This window comes from Lepisosteus platostomus, chromosome 28, assembly GCF_059453375.1.
Source record: "Lepisosteus platostomus isolate fLepPlt1 chromosome 28, fLepPlt1.hap1, whole genome shotgun sequence".
Taxonomy (NCBI): domain Eukaryota; kingdom Metazoa; phylum Chordata; class Actinopteri; order Semionotiformes; family Lepisosteidae; genus Lepisosteus; species Lepisosteus platostomus.
Window position 1 is genome coordinate 1,123,947 of NC_142638.1, and position 19,868 is coordinate 1,143,814.

Below are 19,868 nucleotides of genomic sequence, written 5' to 3' on the forward strand. Positions count from 1 at the left end.
TGGGAAGAATCGGGAGGAATGTGGAGGTGGGGGCAGCTATTCAGAAACAAATTGGGGAAAAAGGAAAAAAGAATTCTCTGAGAAATCTTTGGGAACACTTTTTATTCTATCCTTGTCATGCTAAACTGTACAAACCTCACTGGAATGCTAAAACAAAGACTGCATACTACAGACTAATATACTATTCAGCCAAGCTTTTTTCTCTTTGGTCTTAGACAAAAGAGCAAAGGGTTTAGAGGATCATTGATCCATTATTCAATTAACTATTTTTGGCTTTTCCCTGTTCTCTTATATTTGCATAAATTCCATTTAAAAGTTACAAAGTACCACTTGGTGATAATGTAAGCATCTGAAAATACCAAAGCTGAAGTGTTTCATTAAAATCTTTTCCTTGTGGTTGTATATGCTCTTTCCAAAACTAAAATATGTCATGAAATGTACATGATGATTATTCCTTCTAATGACCTCAGAAATTATGCCTTTAGCATAGCCATTTCAGTAAAGACCAAATAGTGGTCTTAATTTACCCTTGCATGAATGTTTAGCCTTAAAACGCAAACAGTAAAGGAAAAATATTTTAAAGTATGCCAGATATGAATCTTTTTTTGAAACTGGTCATAGGCAGTAACAGTGTAGTGCCAGTCTCGGTACAGTCCACATTAGAATGGTGCATGCAATGTGACAATAAGGATTACTTCATTCATCCCTGTTTCGTCATGATGCATCGAAATCAACGTTGTCGTGGAAATGCCTGATGAAATCCTCCCCCTCCCCCTCTGTCAGAGAGCGTGACCTGCCACCCTCAGGGAGATTTCCGCTGCGACAACCACCTGTGCGTCCCTGTGCGCTGGCGGTGTGATGGCAAAGACGACTGCGGGGACGGCTCCGACGAGCACGACTGCGGTGAGTCTGCTGGAGGTGCAAGAGGCTGGGGCCCAACCTAACCTGAGAGTTCTTCCCACAGCATGGGCTGCAATCTGGGGGACGCCGCACGTTTCAGGAAACCGAAGGCCTCAGGAATCATGGCCATTGTTCTTCTCCCAAACAACACGGACCACAACAGAAGTGACTCCAAGCCTGACCAAGCCAAGTACCCCATTAACTGCTCAACTGTAGTATATTTATAAATGATTGAACAATTTATGACCTTTTTATGACTCTTTTGCATTTGCAACGTTGTATATGAAATCATGCCTAACTTGAAAGTCTTAAACTTTTTTTTTAATTGTGCAATCAAAATGGCCTTATGTGTGGATCATTCAGTATACACTGTTTTGCAGTAGAATGAGAATGTAGATTAAGAAATCTGAAAAGTACAAGATCCCGCAGGACTCTGTGTTTCACTCCTTCCTTCCCAAATCCAGATCTGTCTTAAGGGGTTGAGTGGAGCCTGAGACAGTCTTGCATTTGGAGAACTACAGCTTGATTTTCTTTGTTTTTAATTCACAGAAAGTATTCTAATGTAAAGATATACAATATTACATTGTTCTGGTAAAAAAAAAAGACTGCACTGACACCGACAGTGTCTTTTACTTAAGATTTTAAAAAGCTGCTTTTCTATGTACCTCATGTTTTTAATTTGAGAGCTGCTGTTTATTGGATTTGATGAAAAAGGATACAGAACGTCGCACTGCGACAGCGTGGTGACCCACTCCGCTCTGTCTCCACAGTGCCACGAGATTGCACAGAGAGTGAGTTCCGATGCAGCAACCAGCTGTGCATCCCAGGAGCCTGGGTCTGCGACAATAACAACGACTGTGGGGACAACTCGGATGAGCACGACTGTGGTGAGGCCCCACGCCCTCATCTCCTGCTCTTCCCAAGCCTGTAGGATCCAGGAAGTAGGAAGGAAGCTGCCTTTTCCCATGAAGCATGTCTCCTTTCTTCAATTATTTTGGAGAGCAGGACCTCTTCAACCAGGAGTCCTCGGAGACTGACTCCCCCTAACAGAAGATTCCCCCAAAACAAGACATTTTTACCCCAAGTGCTATAGCATGGATCTGGTGAAATGAGTCACTTTTAATACTTTAGAAGTTTTCAGCCCCAGTTTTTATAATAATTGAAGACTTTCGTTTTTTGTAAAAAAATAATTTGCCTCCAATTCCCATAATCTGTCAACATCATGCAATATAAATCATGGCTCTGGCTCTGAAAAATGAGACTTTAGAAAAAGTTGCTTTTAAACTGGATTTTGAAAATGCAGAAAAACTCACAACTGTGGGGAGACGAACTCACTTTTGAACCATTACAAATTTTGATTTGGGCATCCACAGTCATTAGGTTGTTGAACCGAGGTGGAACGTGTGCTTCGAATGAATGCCTGTGTTGGAGCTAAACGTTTCAAGACCTCATACGTCAGAAAAAAGAGTTTGGGAAATTAACGGGTACCCCCTTAATGGGCATTTCTCATCCCAGAGCTGAAGAAGTGTCTTCCCGGCTCATTCCAGTGCGACTCAGGTCATTGCATCTCCTCCTCTCTCCAGTGTGATGGGCGGCCAGACTGCTCGGACTTCACAGACGAGACCATGTGCCGTGAGTGTCAGCCCAGGACTGCGATTTGTATTCATTCTGAACTTATACAGCTTATTGATCTTAGTTACACAATTAGATGTTTATATTTATTTGCTGACTTGCGCAATTTTGCTGTGTACAGTATTATGCTACCTCAGTGGCAGTCCAGGAGAGGGACATTTTTTATTCACAGACATTCTCTGTTTGGTAAATCAGCTTAATGAGCCAAGACAAAATAAAAAAAGAATGGCACATTAGAGAATAAAAGATATTCAAGGTAAGGAAAGAACAAGAGCAATATCATCTATCCTCTTTCTAGTAGAGTAGTAGAGTCCTCTTGTAGTTTAATGAGCTCCGTTAATGTGTACAGTGAATTGCAAAGCACAAAGAGGAGTAAGCACAAACACTTGTCATGGAGCCTCATGTTGTGAGAAAGCTACTTTGTTGTGGCAGAACTTTTAATATGCTAATTGGTCAAAATGCTAGGAGCCTCCAGTCCAACGAACGGACTCTCAGGATACATGGGGAAGACTTCACAGAGCTGTCACCCTTCCATAGAACAATTTTGTTCTTGGTCCTATTGAAAACCATTAAATCTGGTAAAAAGCATTGCTCCATCCCATGAATCACCACCCTCCTTGAGACCTCATGAAGGTAACGCTGTTTGAAGAATGAAGTGGGAACAGGCAGCAAGATAGCAGATGCTTACAGTAAATTAACAGTAATTTAATAATCTCTGCTTAGAGTAAAAGAAGAGAAATTAATGTTGTTAGCTGATGAAAGAATGCTGTCTTCAGGAGACAGTGATGACAGATAGCTCTCCTTCAGAGTCATGGTAAGGACAGAGTCTAGGACAGGGTGAATTAATGAGCAGGCATGAGACGGGAAGGAAGCTTGAGGACTTGGAGCAAAACCTTGTCAGCACAGGGAGGACCCATGTGAATTTCATCAGGAAGATGACCAGAATCGAACATGGACCCAAGGGTTTAATTAATACTCAGCAGGGCACAGGTATCCCACTATTAGATTAGCAGACTTCTTTTCTCTTTCAAATCTTCTTACAAATCTCATTAACACCAAAAGTAACTGATTAGTGTGGAAAACATTCTTTGATGCTAAGTATAATCTGTACGGCTCACAGAAATAAGCTCTGATTTGACCATGAATGGCAAAGTGTTATAATGGTTTTATAAGAGTGGTGAGGTTGTCAAAGATTAATTTACAGCCTCTGAGATTATCCATAACCAAATGAGAAGTGCAGTTATAAATAGATGCAAAAATAAAAGTGCAATTACATGAGAAAAGTTGTAAGACTTGTAACTTTTAAGAGTTGTAATTCTTATAAGATTTTCTGGAAGTATCATGACATTTCATGCTAGTCCATTGCATCCATTGCATCTGCAGGACTGGGGGCCCTCGGATGTCAGACAGCAGGACCACAGCAAGGGAACTGTTTCCAGACACCAGGTCTCGGTGAAAATGCCCTCTTTCCATTACTCTCGTCTTACACTGAGCTCTTGTTCTTCCTGCTCTTGTGCCCCACAGCGACACGCTATCCTGGGGGAAGATGGTGCCCACCAACCCAGTTTGAGTGTCACAACCACATCTGTGTCAGCAAGAGCTGGGTGTGTGATGGGTACGATGACTGTGGGGACCAGTCAGATGAGCAGCTTGGACTCTGCTGTAGGTGGAAATTCTGTGGCACTAGAATAAGCTCTAGAACTTAATACAGCACTGTTCTCACACTATGATCTAACTTCTTTAATTAACAAAGATCTCCCTATTAAGTGCTTGGCATTGAACAGTCAATCTGTGATATGATTACACACTTTAAAGGGACCTTTGGTCAGCTGCACAAAATGGTAACATTTCCAGTGGTGCTCACTGAAATCCTATTGGACTCAGGACATGAAGGAAAAAGTTAAAACCTATGACCTTTTCAACCAAGCCTTCAAACCAAAATTTAGAGAGGAGTCTTTGTCTAGCTGGTCAGTCCACTGACCCAGGGGGTTTCTGTCTTTGTGATCCTGCAGTGACCCTCCCCTGTGAGCCGCCGGGGAGATTCCGCTGCAGCAATGGCTACTGTATCTACGCTGGGATGATATGCAATGGCAAAAATGATTGTGGTGACAGCAGTGACGAAACAGAAGACCTGTGTGAGTCATGCAGTGCTTTCAAACTGGTCGTTCCCATCATGTCTGTTACTGGACAATTACAAACCATGTAATTGTCACTTCACTTCCTGTAGATGTTGACTTTTGTAGAACTTAAGCACTTGTTTCTGCTGGGACTTTGAAACCAAATTCCTTGGCTGTTCTGTTTCCCTTCCTCATTCTTGTCTGCTCTTCCGTAACCTTATTACCCTGTATTTGTTTTTTCATGTCCTCGACTGCCATGTTAAAAGATCAAAGATATTGTCTGCTTGTTGATTTCTTTCCGTTTGTTGAAATGTCACCTATCTTGCTGAAACTAGGTCTTTTTGAGGATAATTCCTGTGAGCTTATTTGGGTTTTTCGGCTTTTGGTTTGATTGGTTTTGTGCCAATATCCCTGATGTCATTTTAAAAATAAATAAAATGTCGGCAATAACTCCCTCAAAGCCCTCATTTAGAGCTTCTCACTAGGATAAATAAAATCCACACTGCCAACGGATGTCAGAGAGCCTGATTTTGAAGAGCAGGTAATACCTATTTCTGTTTATACAAGTCCCCTTTATAACAATGCTTCCCACATGACCAGATTTTGCTTAGTTTATTGCCTTGCTTCACGCTGTATGGGTGCCTTTGTTCTAATCATTAATTCCCACTGTTATTGCATAGCTCAGTCATTTGAAGACACTTATCCACGGAAGGGGCTATACACACATAAGTGAGAGTGTGTGCATGTGTCTGTGCCCTGCAGGCCGGGAGCCCACTCCTGCACCCTGTACGCTCCAGGAGTTCAAGTGTGCAAACGGACGCTGCGTACCACTGACGCACGTCTGCGACCACGTCGACAACTGCGGGGACCTGTCGGACGAGCTGGGCTGCAGTGAGTACGCAATGTTCGCGTCGCTGAGTCTCGGCTTCGGCGGCGTCGCTGGACTCGCTCTTCTTTCCATCTCGCTTGAACGTTTTCTATGACCGCAAGTGCAGACAGTACAAGGAGTGTTCACAATAACAGTAGCAGTGTAAAACAAGGTACAGTAAAACTGCTGAAGCAATTTTTACTTAAGGAAAACGTATTTAAAAAATTGACCAAGCAACTTTTGAAGCCTTTTGATTCATGATAAATCTATTCCACTTGTCCGTACTCCAAATAAACTGCTAGTTAGGCAGGCTAAAAACCAATGTGTAATTCCACTCACATCTCTTCTCATCCTAGGTTTGTACCGTTTAAATTTTACAATTAATTTCAGAGCAAAGAAGAGCTGACTTAATTGTTGTTAATACAGCTCCTTCTAGTTCTTTTTATTTTTACTTCTATCTTTCAAGACTTCGGTCACAACCGCAGCTGCGAGGAGAAACTGTGTGAGCACAACTGCACCAGCCTGAGTGGAGTGGGCTTCATCTGCTCCTGCCGGCCAGGTTTCTCTGTGGACCCGAAGAACCCCTTCAACTGCAACGGTAGCTTCAGAAACCAGACACCTGTCGCTGGCACCCCAGCATTTACCCACGGCACAGCTTCACTGCATTAAAAGTATATAGATACCACAACATCTCCTCTGCTCAAATTCCGTTGGCAAGCCACAATATTTTAACCATGACCAAATCGTCTAGTCAGAAAGAGCAGATTCCCTCAGCAGACAACAGACAGGTGTTTTGCAGTATTCTGCTATTTTTTTTGCTTTTCAGTCAGAACTTGGAACTGGGGCGTCATCTCTTATTCAATCTCATTTCCTCGTGTCTTTGTTGGTATTTCTTCTGTTCCAGGACTTAAAATACTCTGTTATATTGGCTGTCCATGCAAACAGATTAAAATGGCAATGGTATTTTAAAACATGGGTGCTGTTTACTTCTGAACAGAAAATGTCCTCTCTGTGATTTAGCAGTAAGGTGTCTTTCGGTCTTCCCCAGATATCAACGAGTGTGACATTTACGGAACCTGCCCTCAGGACTGCAGGAACATGAAGGGCAGCTATGAGTGTCTGTGCGCCTCGGGCTACAGGAAGGTGGGAGCAGGGAGTGAGTGTGAAGCAGAAGGTAAGCAACAATTCTGACACGTCATGTTGTTTTGAGTGGCCAGATACCTGGCTTGAAGAAAAAGGGGTCATGTTAAGAAAAGCAGTGTTGACATCCAGGTAGTGTGGTGAGGAGGGAGGGCTTACAACCCCTAGCACAAAAGGCACAGCAGAACGAAACACAACAGTTCATTTGCTAGCTTGGCCTACAGTATATGCATTTATGATGTTTCTACTCAATTTATGGATGTTTTTCAGAACTTGAACACTGTTATTATGTTTTTTGTTTGGCTGTCTGAATATGTCAGAGCTCTGCAGTTTGAGAGATATTGAGTTGAAACGTTATAACAATGACTGGGCTCTGCAAACTGGATCTTCAAATATAGTCTTTCCTTGGTTATAATTTGGTAGTAAAAGTAGCATACACTCATGGTTTCTTTAGATCTGCTGATAAGACTGGCAGAAGCAGTTGCTTGCACCTGTTCCTTGGGCTGATGTCAAAATGTAATCCAAAACTACAACAGGGTGGTCACTGAAGCATTTTTCTTTAAATTATTACAGTGCATCACATTTCACAGATTTTCAGCTGCACTAAAATGCATATTTATGTAAAATATTGTAATGCTGATGGTTTTAGAGAGAACAGTTGCGACTTATAGAAACCAGACAGCTGTGCAGCACGGTGGCACAGTGGTTGGCGCTGCTGCCTCGCCCGATTCCGGACCTGAGGTCTGTTTGTGTATCTGCCCTGAGATGGACTGGTGACCTGTCCAGGGTGTACCCCCGCCTGCTGGGATGGGCTCTGAGCTGGATGGGGCGGTTAGAAGATGGAGGTGGATGAAATAGTATTCAGCTGAAGCCCCCCTGTGTTTTGTCTGTGTGTGTTGTCTCTTAGGAGCCAGCCCTTTGATGTTGCTCCCGGAGAACATTCGAATCCGGAAATACAACCTGATGTTGGAGGAGTATCGCGACTACATCGAGGACCAGGAGCACATAGTAGCTTTGGACTATGACTGGGACCACAACAACACAGGGCACAGTAAGAGCTCCCATTCCCGTATCCCTCCCCCTTCACAGCAGGGGCTGCCATCTGGCCGTGGGATCTGAGCGGGTTTTGCCGTGCGCTCTTACTGTAAACTGAAAATTGTCAACGCAGCACAGGTGTAATCGCAGCTGTTAGTATGTCACCTTGGATAAAGCATTGAAATATAATTGAAAAATACAGTATCAGTCAAGATACGGAAAGATTCTCCCTGAAGCAGAATTAACCATCTAGTCGAATAACCGTATCCTACTGAGACAGGACAGGATTTTAAAGATGCCTTTAAACAGCTGTGCACTATTTTTAATTGTTTTAAAATGCAATATTGCTATGCACCATGCAAAAGGACAACAGGCTTGATATATAATAGAAAAAGGAGAGGATTAGAACATTTTTTATGATTCATTCAGCTTAATTATTTCATTTTTACCCCAGATATCCATGTTTCAGAAGTGCTAATTATCTTTTGCCATAGACTAATGAGTCTCCCTAAGTGTCATTGACTCTCCTAGATGAAATCTTTATTACTGATGAGCTGTTCATTCTATCCGATTGGAGGCGTGAATAATGAACAGCTGGTCTCTATCTTTTTTGCTGCGCACTGTAATTGACCAAAGTTATAATGATTATTTAATTGCGTGTCAGTTTGTTTATTCACTTTTCAATGGCAGTTGTGTTGCGGGTCATTGAGGCTGTCACTGTGCTGTTGAGCACAATACCGCAGAGCACATGGAGGGACACGGAAGCTGTGTTACTGTACTGCCCATCACAGATCTTGCCTATGAACATGCATGCAGCTCCTCTGGCTCTATGGGTTTCTCTGATTTATCACCCTTCAGCCCAGCAGAGATTTGACCGTTTTCAGTCTTTCTCTTAGAACTACTGTATGCAGATATTTGCAAATACATTTGTGGTTTGTTTAGCGAGATGTTCTCTGGGTTTAAAATGGAATTTTCTTGTCTTTGCCTTTAGGCATGGTTTACTTCACAATAGAGGGGAAGGGTACCAGTGAGGGAGCCATCAAAAGAGCCTACCTGCCCACTGAGGACAGTGACCACAGTAACAATGCTGCTGTGGCCTTGGCTCTTAACCTCAAATACATTATGAAGCCCAACGGCATTGCAGTGGATTGGGTAGGAAGGTAGGAGAATTCTATAACTATATCTTAATATTTTAAGATAAAAATATTATATTGGGAGACTGGAAAATAGTTTTTTGCTCTTCATAGCAAAATCATGTTGAAATGCAATTTTGTTAGTTTGATGCTCACAATTGCATTGATTAGAATCAGTCTTAACACATTGCCTGTTGTGTTGGTTAGTGTCTGAAGTTTTTTTTAAAAAGAAGCTACACTAATATTGAAAGGTTTTCATGGGCTTGTTATTTTGTAATTATTTTATATATACAAATTATTCCCTAATGCCAAAAATACAGATCTGTCTGTGTTTTCTTAAGTTGGCTGGGGCTTGAACGTTTGATCAGTTATTCCTGCCTGTGCATTGCACTTCCGGTTACCAAAAGGAATTTTGAAATTCCATACCCAAAACTTTGAATGTGCTTATGTAAATTTGTAGTACTGGTTTGTAACTGGAGTGGACAAAGATTCTAAATCTGTACTGCTAGGTGCTCAAATGGCTTTGGAAGCAAAAGGGTAGCAAAAATAAATCAGCTTTGTATTTGCAATATGCTTTATATATCCAAAAATGCAAAAATCTCCAAAATGAAAATGCACCCTGAAACTGTTTGCAGAAACCTTTACTGGGCAGATGCAGGCAAGAAGAGGATAGAGGTGGCATTGCTTGATGGGCGCTACAGAAAACACCTGATCAAATCGGGCATTGATGAGCCTACTGCCCTGGCAGTGAACCCCAGGCTAAGGTGAGTCTAGTTAGGGTTTCCTACCACATCTTTCTATCTGCAGTATTGCTGCCTTCCAAAAATGCAAATATCCTGGTCATAGTAAGCTGTACCTGCAACTTGTCTCTTGATGTTGTAACTAATGATGGCAGCAGTTAAAGTTATCCATTCTTTTGGGTGGTGCTTTACAATATAGTACGACAATGACTCAAAACATACAGCACTGCAACCAAGGAATTCATCAGGAAAAAAATAGGAAAATCTAATTTTTAATAAATATTTAAGATCTTTAAAAAAATATTTAAGATAGACCTATATTAGTAGATTATAGGAAATAGTGTATTGCCTGATGCTATGTAGTAATATATTATATTAGTGTTATAGTTAGATAATTGGATGGTATTTCATATACACTTTTTAGGTAAAACTTTCAAACCTGGTCTTGCACTCCCATCCATCAGGGTAGCTGGCAGCCTTATAACCTTATGGTCCTGGAAACCACTGTTTCATTCCAGTTTAATGCAAAGAGAGGTTACAAAGTAGAAGTTGCCATTTGGCCAATGAGTAGTGGGTGGTAGTGAGTGGCAAATTGATCTGAGGTTCTCCCGTGGAGCCGGTGATGGAAAGACCTATAAAACCTGTCGGACTGTGACTCCCCTGACCCCCCCCCAGCCCCCTCACTGGACCTGGACTGGTTTAAGATATGAAGAGACTGCGTGAACTCACGTTTCTATCTTCCTGCCTGTTGTGCAGGATGATGTACTGGACTGACTGGGGCAACACCCCGAAGATTGAGAGTGCCTGGATGGATGGACAGCAGAGGAAAGTCCTGGTGGACAGTCAGTTAGGATGGCCTACAGGACTATCCATTGATTATGCCAATAACGACCGCATCTACTGGTCTGATGCTAAGGAGAACCTCATAGAATCCATCCTGCCATCTGGAGAAGACCGGCGTATTGCCTTGTATATGGGTAAACACTCCGTTTAGGAGTTAACCACTGTAAATACTGTACCTGGCAGGTATTTACAATGAGGGTTTGGAATACGGAAGGAAAGCAAAGGGGCAGACTCTGAGGTTGAGTCTTTGATTTGAAAGAGCTCAGGAAAGGTGACTCTGATATCCTAAAGGATAGAATTCCAGGGCTTTGAGGCATAGCAGGAGAAGGCCCTGTCGCCCACAGTGTACAGATGGGCTTGGAGGACAGACAGGAGACCACAGTTAGAAAAATGAAAGTGGGGAGTAGGACAAAAGTAACTCCTGAATAAAACAGGCCATTATATTGTAGGGAAGCAAGGAGTCAAAGCACAGTCCAGTGAGGGTTTCAGATGAGTTTAATTTGCATTGTTTGGCCATTTCAGGAGAAAACTAGGCCAGGATACACACAAGGTGAATATGAGTGACAATTACCAATTGTATTTGGACTCATAGAAAATCCTTCCAGTTAGGATCCAGTGGCTATTCCTTATAATGTTATCCCCACCTTCCAGTTAGTCCTGAGATGTCATGAGTAGGAAGCACTATCCTCCAAACCACTGTGCATTGATGTAAATTAATATACTTTATCTAGCTTTTACCATCATTTGCCACATTAAACCTTTACAGAGACATACCTGTCCGGTTCAGGAATCTTAATCTAAAGGAAGAACAATTACTGTTAGTTTACATGAAGCCTTTATCCTTGGGAACTGGCACCAGTACACACGGATTAGTTTCTTTACACAATTCAGTAAACAAATGCAGAAATTACACCACTGAGCCAAGGAACAGTGCAAGATATACAATGTTAGGTACTAAGCATGATGCACAACCATAATGGATCATTTACAGTAGGAAAAAGTCAAGAACAGGTGTTTGCGTCTGCAGGATAGCAGCGTAGTGCTGGTGATGGACTGTAGGTTTAAGTGACTCAAGGCAGAGAGAAGGATTACAGATGCAGCCTGAAGAATCGTGTTTTAAGGGTCTAGTGGATAGAGGTCAGAAATAGCGCATTTGTACTTGAATAATAGTCAAACATTCTTAAATTATATACAAACGTATCGCTCTATACAGTGCATATGAAAATCAGAATCAGGTAGGGTAGTTTATTTCAACAACAAAGTTTGAGGGCACATCCCACACACCTGCTGCTCTTAGCATGACGCGATCCTCCTATTAGTATTGATCTTAATTGAACATGAGCTTGATTCCCTCTTGTGGGTGGAGAAGACTACTCTCAAATCACATTCCTCAAACAGGTACAGTACACATCACTTATTGCTGCGTTGGTCATTCTTTCAGATTTGAAGAATCCCATAAGCCTGAGTGTGTTTGAAGATCAGATTTACTGGAGCACTCGAGAAAAAGGAGAAGTGTTCAGGCAGCACAAGTTTGGGAAAGGGTCAAAGGTCAAACTGTTGACTGCTGGCCCATGGCTGACCCAAGTCAACATCTATCAGCAGCAGAAATACAATGGCAAAGACAGTGAGTACACGCACAGTCAAATCCCAAATTTTGCAAACAACAGTATTTTGTTTAAGCTTTCTGTGCTATTGTACTGCCTTTCATTCACATGTCTGTACTATTGAGTCTAATGTTCCAGTAATCAAAATACTGTATTTCCCATGCTTACACCTTCTGTACTGGTTCACTGTGCGCATCTCAGCCTCTTCTGGGATTTAGTTGCCGTCTCCATAGAGCAGGCAAGCAAACACACATAAAAACCCATCCAGGTGACCCCTCATATTTGGAATGCCTTTCAAGCTCCAGAAGACTGTTCCACCATAGCATGGTCAAACATGTCCATATTCAGTTACCGTGATTGTCTGTTGTGATGTAGACATATTCCAAGTCATAAATAACAAGTTACATTTTCTCCCTATTTAAAAGGCATGACCCAGTAAATGAGGTTCAATCGCACACTGTAGATGCATTCCTTTTTTTTACAATGTTTATGGAATTCAGAACAGTGAGAATGCACAATCCATCAAGGAAACTGAGTAGCAAGTAATGACACTTGGGTTGGGGATAAGGGCTCGATTTCTGTGATCAGGAACTGACAATCTGCTTGTGTCTTGTCTGGTTCAGTCAGTAACCCATGCAAAGGAAATTGCAGCCACCTGTGCCTTTTGCAGCCCAGGGGGTATTCATGTGCATGCCCAGAGGGCACAAACTTCTTCCTGGGCAGTTTCATGATCTGTGATGCAGGTAGGTGAATTTTCCACAATGGATTTTTAACGGTTTTCACAATCTGAGCATTGCAGTTCCCTTGATGGAGAACTCTGGACGTTAGACTGTGCAGAGCTGCCCTGCTTGTGTCCTGACTAAATTGATTGTGTGAAGCCTTATCATATCACTTGTAGACACTGTTTAAAACCCAATATATCCTTGGAGTTCAACACAGCACTGTATTTGAATGACTTATTGTCATACAAATCTCCTTTAGTTCTGTACTCTTAGGATATAAGTACCTGTCTGCTGGGACAGGCTTATCTAAGACTGTGCTATGAGCTGTGGGAGGCCAAGTAGTGTGAATGTGTTTGCAACGTTTCCTGTCCCAGTTCAGGGTTTGATCTGAATCTGTGATCACAGCTGCAAAATTATTAGTCATATAAAAATTACACTGTGTTGTGTATTGTTCATCCATGCAGTGATTCATTTTTGGTTCACTGCATGACAGAAATATATAGAAGTTGCATAATGAACACTATATATATATGGTTATTAATTCTTATTTCTAACATTTATCATACATTCTCTTGGTATGGCTGCCTTAAAATCTCAGTTTAAACAATCAATTGATTTCTCTCATGGTTATGGGTTATCTGAGGCTTAATGTGCTTACAGTCAGCTGATTTCTCATGTACATTATTCTCGCATTGGCTTTCCCAAGCTATCAACAGGATACCGCTCTACATTAAGTTACATATGCAAAACGACTTTGCTAGCTTTTATTTTCAAGCAAATTCTAATTCTCAGCTCTCTTTCATCGCTGCAAGGGTCCGATCCTGTGCCTCCCACACCTCCCCTGTGTCTGTGTAAGAATGGCGCCACCTGTTACTACGACGATGGTCAAGCCAAGTGCAAGTAAGGAGCTGCTGCAGCAGAAATTTCTTGAATCAGCTGCATTCTTTTTCTTTTCTTTTCACTGTATTCATTTTTGTTCTTAAATCCTAACAGATCAGGATCAAACACTTCCCTCTGGGAGAGCAGCTATTTCCTAAGTAAATTACTCACATGGAATAGATGTTAAAATCAACAAACCAATATTTTTGTTTGCCCTCTAGGTGTGCTCATGGTTGGCATGGAGATTTCTGCCAGATAGGAGAGAACCATCACTTTCAGCAGTCAGGTACTGTACATGTCAACATAACAGTCTCCTTTAGCAAGCACAACCAGTAAGAGATCTGCCAACTAAACCACATAATATCCTTGTGTAATGCACATTGATGCAGATGCTTTTGGTTCACGCATTGTCAAGTATGCCCCTCACTGTCATGCAATGAAGATCAGGTACAGAGATGCAACTTGAAGGGAATTGTCCATTGATGTCTTGAAGAAAGGGAAATGTGCTTTTCAAATGCAGCAGCAAGTGGTGGTGCAAAAGCCCCAGATGACAGAAACGCAGTCTGGTTAATTGCAGCCCCTTCATCCCTGCAGCAAAGGACTCAAGGTGGTTCTACAGGAAGCTGGTGTGAGACCTTAGCGGCCAATGGATGGAAAACTATGATCCATCTGAGGGATAATATATACAAAATAAAATCCTTGGATAATCAACCCAAGGGATTAAATGGTCCCTTAATCATTAGCTTAAGTCTTGGATTTGCGTAATATATTTTCAGGTTTGACTCATGATAGAGCCCATATCCTCTGGATATGTGCTAGAGACTTGGAAAACCATCTGAGTTTAGGCCTCCAGGGGCTGGGGGTCAGATTATCTGCCCTTCCCCCTTCTTGCCTGAGTGGTTTTGGGAAGGGCAGAGGAGAGCACTCTGTGGTGGTAGAGCCTGTACCCTCAGCGGATAAAGGCTGATGCACTGTCGTCTGTGTTTGTAGTGGGTCTTGCTGTGGGAGTGTCCCTGGGCGTGCTGGTTCTGTTGGCATGTCTGGTCTATGCCGCCCGAACCAAATCCAGGCTCAGGTCGGTCATGAGCTACGACAGCATCGTCAGTTTCTTCAGGTGAGTCTGTGCACCAGGCCACCGGTCAATCAGACCAGAAGCACATGTCCCTCTTTACAAATTCTTCTTCTCAAAACCCTTTCTGAGCCATAGAGAAAAATATTTACAAGTGTAAGCCTTCGTTGTAGGAGTGAGTGATGTGATTTGGGTGAAATCACGCAGAGCTATAATATGTACTATATTAAATGTGGTTGTATGATAAATAACAAGGTAAAATAAAGTATAGAATAAAGTTGATACATCATAATATATAACTACAAAAAGATTGTGAAACTTTTATTTTGCCTAATCATTATATAAAACCAATGCAGTGAATTCATATTTTCTACTTTTTCACAAAAATCAGTAGCCTAATTTGATGGATAATTTTCATTTGTTAAATTTATTAGTCACTTATCTCCGGTAAGAGATTAAGAGAACATTACGATTGTTGAAAACATGGTATGAACTGAACTTGGAAATTACTATGTTCATTAACTAATGTTGGATAGTTCTTAGTTATAAATAATGTATTGGTGGATACTTTAGTGTTGATGCACACAATCTCTCCAAAGAGTCTTTCTTCTTCAGAAACATTCATTTTCATTCACAGAGAAGAAAGCTGGTGTGAATCAAACTATTAACATATTAACTATACCAAGCTCCAGTTCACACCGCAGTGTCACTGTATGATAATCATGTGCTACAAAACATTTTCATACTGCCACACAGGTGGAGTATCCTCTTCAGCCACAAAAAGGGGTACTTGTGCTGGCGTGTAACCCCCATTGCAATGTCTGGACCGACTAACTCATCCACTCGAGTCCAAAAATATCAGCAGTTTCATACATACAATAAATATGCTGCAATATTTTGCATTAATAAAGTTTATCTACGATCTGTCCTTCATTGTAAAATGCTATGTACTGTAGCTGCTATGAACTAATGTGCAGTTTAGTGAGTAAATATAATGCCTAAATAAATAAAATAGTGGTAGCTAATTGATTTGTACATTATGTTTATTGTTGAGGGCTCATAGATACATCAAGCTGCTGGAGACCAGGTCTAAAATACTAATTGTGCTGCAAACACCTTTGAAGTGCTGTTGATTTGTGCACACGCACATTGTTAAATAATCATAAAAGAAACCGAATGTCAGAGAAGCACAGAAGCTTAGAATGCTACATGTTATGAAGACAGATTTCATAATGGTTTGTAAAAAGTATTTTCTTACAGGCAGTAAGAAAAGTCCTGGGTTGAATTTTGGGATGGAGTGCCTTGTCGGCTGCACGTTCTCCCTATGTTTTTGCATGAGTGTTTTCCAGTGCTACACTTTCCTTCCACTGCTTAAAGACTGGTTAGGTTTGATCAGCTCTTCTGATTTGTCTCTTTCTGTGTGGCCCTGCAATGGACAAGTTTACCGTCCAGGGTGAGCAGTCTTATTCTCTCAGAATCACCTTGTAACCTGTGCTTCTGGGAACAGGCTCTTTGTTGGTGACCCTCACCAGGAATATCATCTTGCTTATATTGGATAGACAGATAAAATTGTGCGTCTAAATGATGTTTTTCAGGAATCATACACAACACTTCAGTCCCTCCAATGTCTCACACACAGCAGAGGTGGCAGTCTACTCTGTAAAGCTCAGTCCGGTCTGTATTACTTTATCTCATTATGAACGTATTCTTTCACATGTGTTTCCTGTGAATCTCAGTCTCTTTCCCAGTGAATCAACCAGGTGGTTAGAGGAAGTCAGTGCAGCTCTGCATAATTTTCCAAGAACATCTGGTTGATTATGATGTTAAATACAAAAGCGAAAACAAAGCATTGCAATCAATGCAATAATAATCAAACTATTATAGAGTTTAAAATGTCATGTGTTTTGCTATGCCTGCTTGAAGATGTTGTACTTCATTCCTGACAGAGGGCATGTAGCAGTGAGTGAACTGGCAGCTGCTCTTTCACGTGAGGGGCAACATTGCTGTCTGACAGTGCTGGGGCCCTGGCTTCAGTTCCTGGGGTGCTCTCCTCGTGGAGTTTGTATGTTCTCCCCATGATAAAGACAAATACCAACAGCCAATACTTATTTATAATAATATAAAGCTATTTACCTATAAACCCAAAACAATTCTCTCAGGATGAAAAGTAAACAAGCTATTGAAAGATCTCAACAGAGATATTGCAATGAAGGCATGAAACAGTCCTTGAAACAAACCTGAAATAAAATGGGGATTCAAAAGTGTTTGGAAGAACAAACCATTCTATGTATAAATATCATGAGCATTATTACAGTATCAAGGTCACAAGGTCAGGCTAACGACTACTGCAGTGAATGTGTCTGTTCTCTTTAGCATTGTGTTGCATGTACAGTACATTTTAAAAGCATCAAAATAAAAATCTAATGCTTCTTCTAGCCTGAATGCTATTGAAAACTGGCTTAAACCGGCTGTGGCATTATGTTCCCCTTTAGAATACATATTTTTTAATTTTCAAACGGCCTCTAGCTTTTCACAAGTTATTTTTGAAGCCAGAGAAAGGCTGGCTGTGTCCCTCAGGCCTGACAAAGCACTGTGTCTGAGTTTTGAAGGGCAGTCCTTGGGAAGCCAGAGGGCTCTTTATTGCAGAGCACTGGAGTAGAGCTGCGAGTGGGCATCTCGCTGTGCCTGTTCTCCATGCACCTCTCTCTCTCTCTCACTGTGGGCTTATTAGGATGCAACACTGCACCTTCTAGCAGTCTGAAGGGCACAGGCTGGCACTTGTCTGGCTGAGGTTGTGCTAGCTGTTAACAGATTTTAACCATTTTCTTCTCAGCAGCAAGTGACTGTAGATGCTGAAGCACAAAACGGAGAGAACTTTGACAACCCAGTGTACTCCTCTTTGACTGTTAACGGAGAGGTACCAAACTCTGCTACCAACACATCCACCAAGGTATTGGCATGATGTTGATCGTATACTGCCCAAGAGACTAGATCCTAATAGCTCCATAAACTGTATGCTGCCTTATATCTATTTGAAAACTCACAAATCCTAAATCTGTAACGAATGGAAAGCCCGTATCTGCTTGGTAACTAATTTAATCCAGAGTTTTCCCAAATGAAATATATAATGTGCTCTTTGGATAAAAGTCGGGCCCAGGACAAGAGCTGGAACTCTGTCCTCCCGTTAATAGATTAGAAATGCATAAAGTGTTGATCCTCAGAAGAGCAAAACTTGAAAATGATGTGGCTCTGAACTATTTGCAGCTAATTCCCATTCACACTCTTCTAGCAGAACGGGCTTTAGTTGATGACATAAGGAGGGTAACGTTGTGTGAGATTGAACTGCATGGTCCACTGGTTCAACTGCTGTTCAACTGGATTGAAAGCTGTGGATTGTTCTGGCTGCACAAAATGGAGGATTGTTGATGTTCTCGACTATATACAGTATCATGGCGAATTGGTACTTAGAATGAACTTGCAACATTACAGTGGGTTTACAGTACGTGGATTAACACAAAGCTTTTCATAATTCCACTGCTTTGGGGGCTGTTTATTTAATGTGTTGTAGTTCTGCTACTTAGTGCAGCCTTCTCATTTACCACAAACTGTTCATTATGCTGTAGGACAAACAGAACGGATAAGTTAAACGAGCTTTGTGGTTGCTTGGGAATAACAGTGCAGTTGGTTGAATTGTTCTATTTTTCTTCCCGCAGATCCAAGGTTTATTCAAGGAGAATTTGCCCAGTGACGCTTTTGACAATCCGTTTTATGAGGTAGGACATAGAGGATTGCGTTAAAACAATCGTGCACCTAACATGCACACTGTTTCCATTTAAGATTCCAAAACAGTTCAAATAATTTACAGTAAAAGTCCTTCACATGCTTGAGGGTGTTCCTTTACCCAGTAATTACTTAAATCATGTTTTCTACTTGTTGCCAAGATCACAAGATTTATTCATTGCTCCAAGGTGTCAAATAAATTCTGTTGCCACAGTTTTCAGTTGCTGTGCCTCTCTCCCTATCCACTAGAAAAGCTGAAAAGCTCGAAAAACTCTCTGAAATCACTTTTGTATAAACCGATTTTATCCAATGTGTGTGTTACTTATAAACTGTGCTAAGGCTTGAAAGCTCTGGAGTCCTTTGACATGGAGGGGACAATACAGTATAAAAATGGAATTGCCCATGGTGAGAGTCTGTCAGCTTGAAGACTTACTGACAGCTACTGCCCGATAATATAGTGCATCCTTCCTGAAAATAAGACTGATTGTTCTGCCCTTTTGGACTCTTTTGATCTGCTCGCAATTCATGATTCATGTTTGCAGTTTATCTTTTTAGACAGTTGCATAGCGTGTCTGAGACTAAAAACAGTGTGATGAACTGCAGCAGCAAAGTGATAAATAGTGCAGAAAGAAAACATTCATTACACTTCGGGTGGGGTGAGGAAACGGGGTGTGTGGCATGCAGAGAGGTGATAAGCCCAGTCCTTGATGGGTTTCTAGGTTTTAGCTTTCTAATTCTTTATGGATTTTCAACATAATTGTGAAGCGGCTAGCAAAGCTTCATCACAGTGCTGGGGCCCTGGGTTCAATTCCTGGGGTGCTGCCTGCATGGCGTTTGTACTGTATGTTCTCCCCATGTTTGTGTGGGTTTCCTCCTACAGTCCAAAGACATACTGGTAGGTTAATTGATGTCTGGGAAAACTATCCCTGCTGTCCAGGGTGTCTCCATTTCTTGCTGGGGTAGGCAGGAGCTGCCCCACGCTCCTGTATTGGATAAAGCAGTTAGAAAATAGATGGCCGATGGTGCCTCGTACTGAAGTGTCATTTACCGAATGGCTAAATAGCGTGGCATATCAAATCTCGTTAACCCAAGCTGCAGGGAAGTACATGGATGTTGCACAGCACTCAGTGTTGGGGGGTCGTCCCGGACAGGGAAGGTGAAAACAAAATGCTTCTCCTTGAGAGAGTCTGAATTGAGAGGGCAGCAAGGTTCAAAAATAAAAAAAAGACACAAATTTCCCCTTGGATTCAGATTTAAACCTAGACAACCTTTGAATATGTGGGGAAATTTATCTATACAAATTAAATAGGAAAAGTATAAGAATGCATTGTATTCCTCTGGTTTTAAATATGTAATGTAAAATTTAATATCTACTGTATGTATGGAGAGAGCTATATGGATTTAAT

The 19,868-nt window shown here is 41.5% G+C and overlaps 1 protein-coding gene across 1 annotated transcript in view; it reads left to right on the forward strand.

Annotated features, from left to right (window-relative positions):
* The window catches only part of lrp2b (low density lipoprotein receptor-related protein 2b), a 65,744-nt gene that overhangs the window by 45,286 nt on the left and 590 nt on the right, over positions 1-19,868 (forward strand). The window contains exons 57-76 of the mRNA XM_088623048.1: positions 784-903; positions 1,671-1,787; positions 2,416-2,532; positions 4,057-4,194; positions 4,545-4,667; positions 5,412-5,540; positions 5,984-6,115; positions 6,566-6,691; positions 7,565-7,708; positions 8,684-8,852; positions 9,461-9,589; positions 10,322-10,542; positions 11,850-12,032; positions 12,636-12,755; positions 13,547-13,634; positions 13,835-13,899; positions 14,604-14,727; positions 16,278-16,356; positions 17,516-17,632; positions 18,396-18,455. Of these exons, the coding sequence (XP_088479174.1) occupies positions 784-903; positions 1,671-1,787; positions 2,416-2,532; positions 4,057-4,194; positions 4,545-4,667; positions 5,412-5,540; positions 5,984-6,115; positions 6,566-6,691; positions 7,565-7,708; positions 8,684-8,852; positions 9,461-9,589; positions 10,322-10,542; positions 11,850-12,032; positions 12,636-12,755; positions 13,547-13,634; positions 13,835-13,899; positions 14,604-14,727; positions 16,278-16,356; positions 17,516-17,632; positions 18,396-18,455 (2,501 nt within the window). The remainder of the gene's footprint in view (positions 1-783; positions 904-1,670; positions 1,788-2,415; positions 2,533-4,056; positions 4,195-4,544; positions 4,668-5,411; positions 5,541-5,983; positions 6,116-6,565; positions 6,692-7,564; positions 7,709-8,683; positions 8,853-9,460; positions 9,590-10,321; positions 10,543-11,849; positions 12,033-12,635; positions 12,756-13,546; positions 13,635-13,834; positions 13,900-14,603; positions 14,728-16,277; positions 16,357-17,515; positions 17,633-18,395; positions 18,456-19,868) is intronic.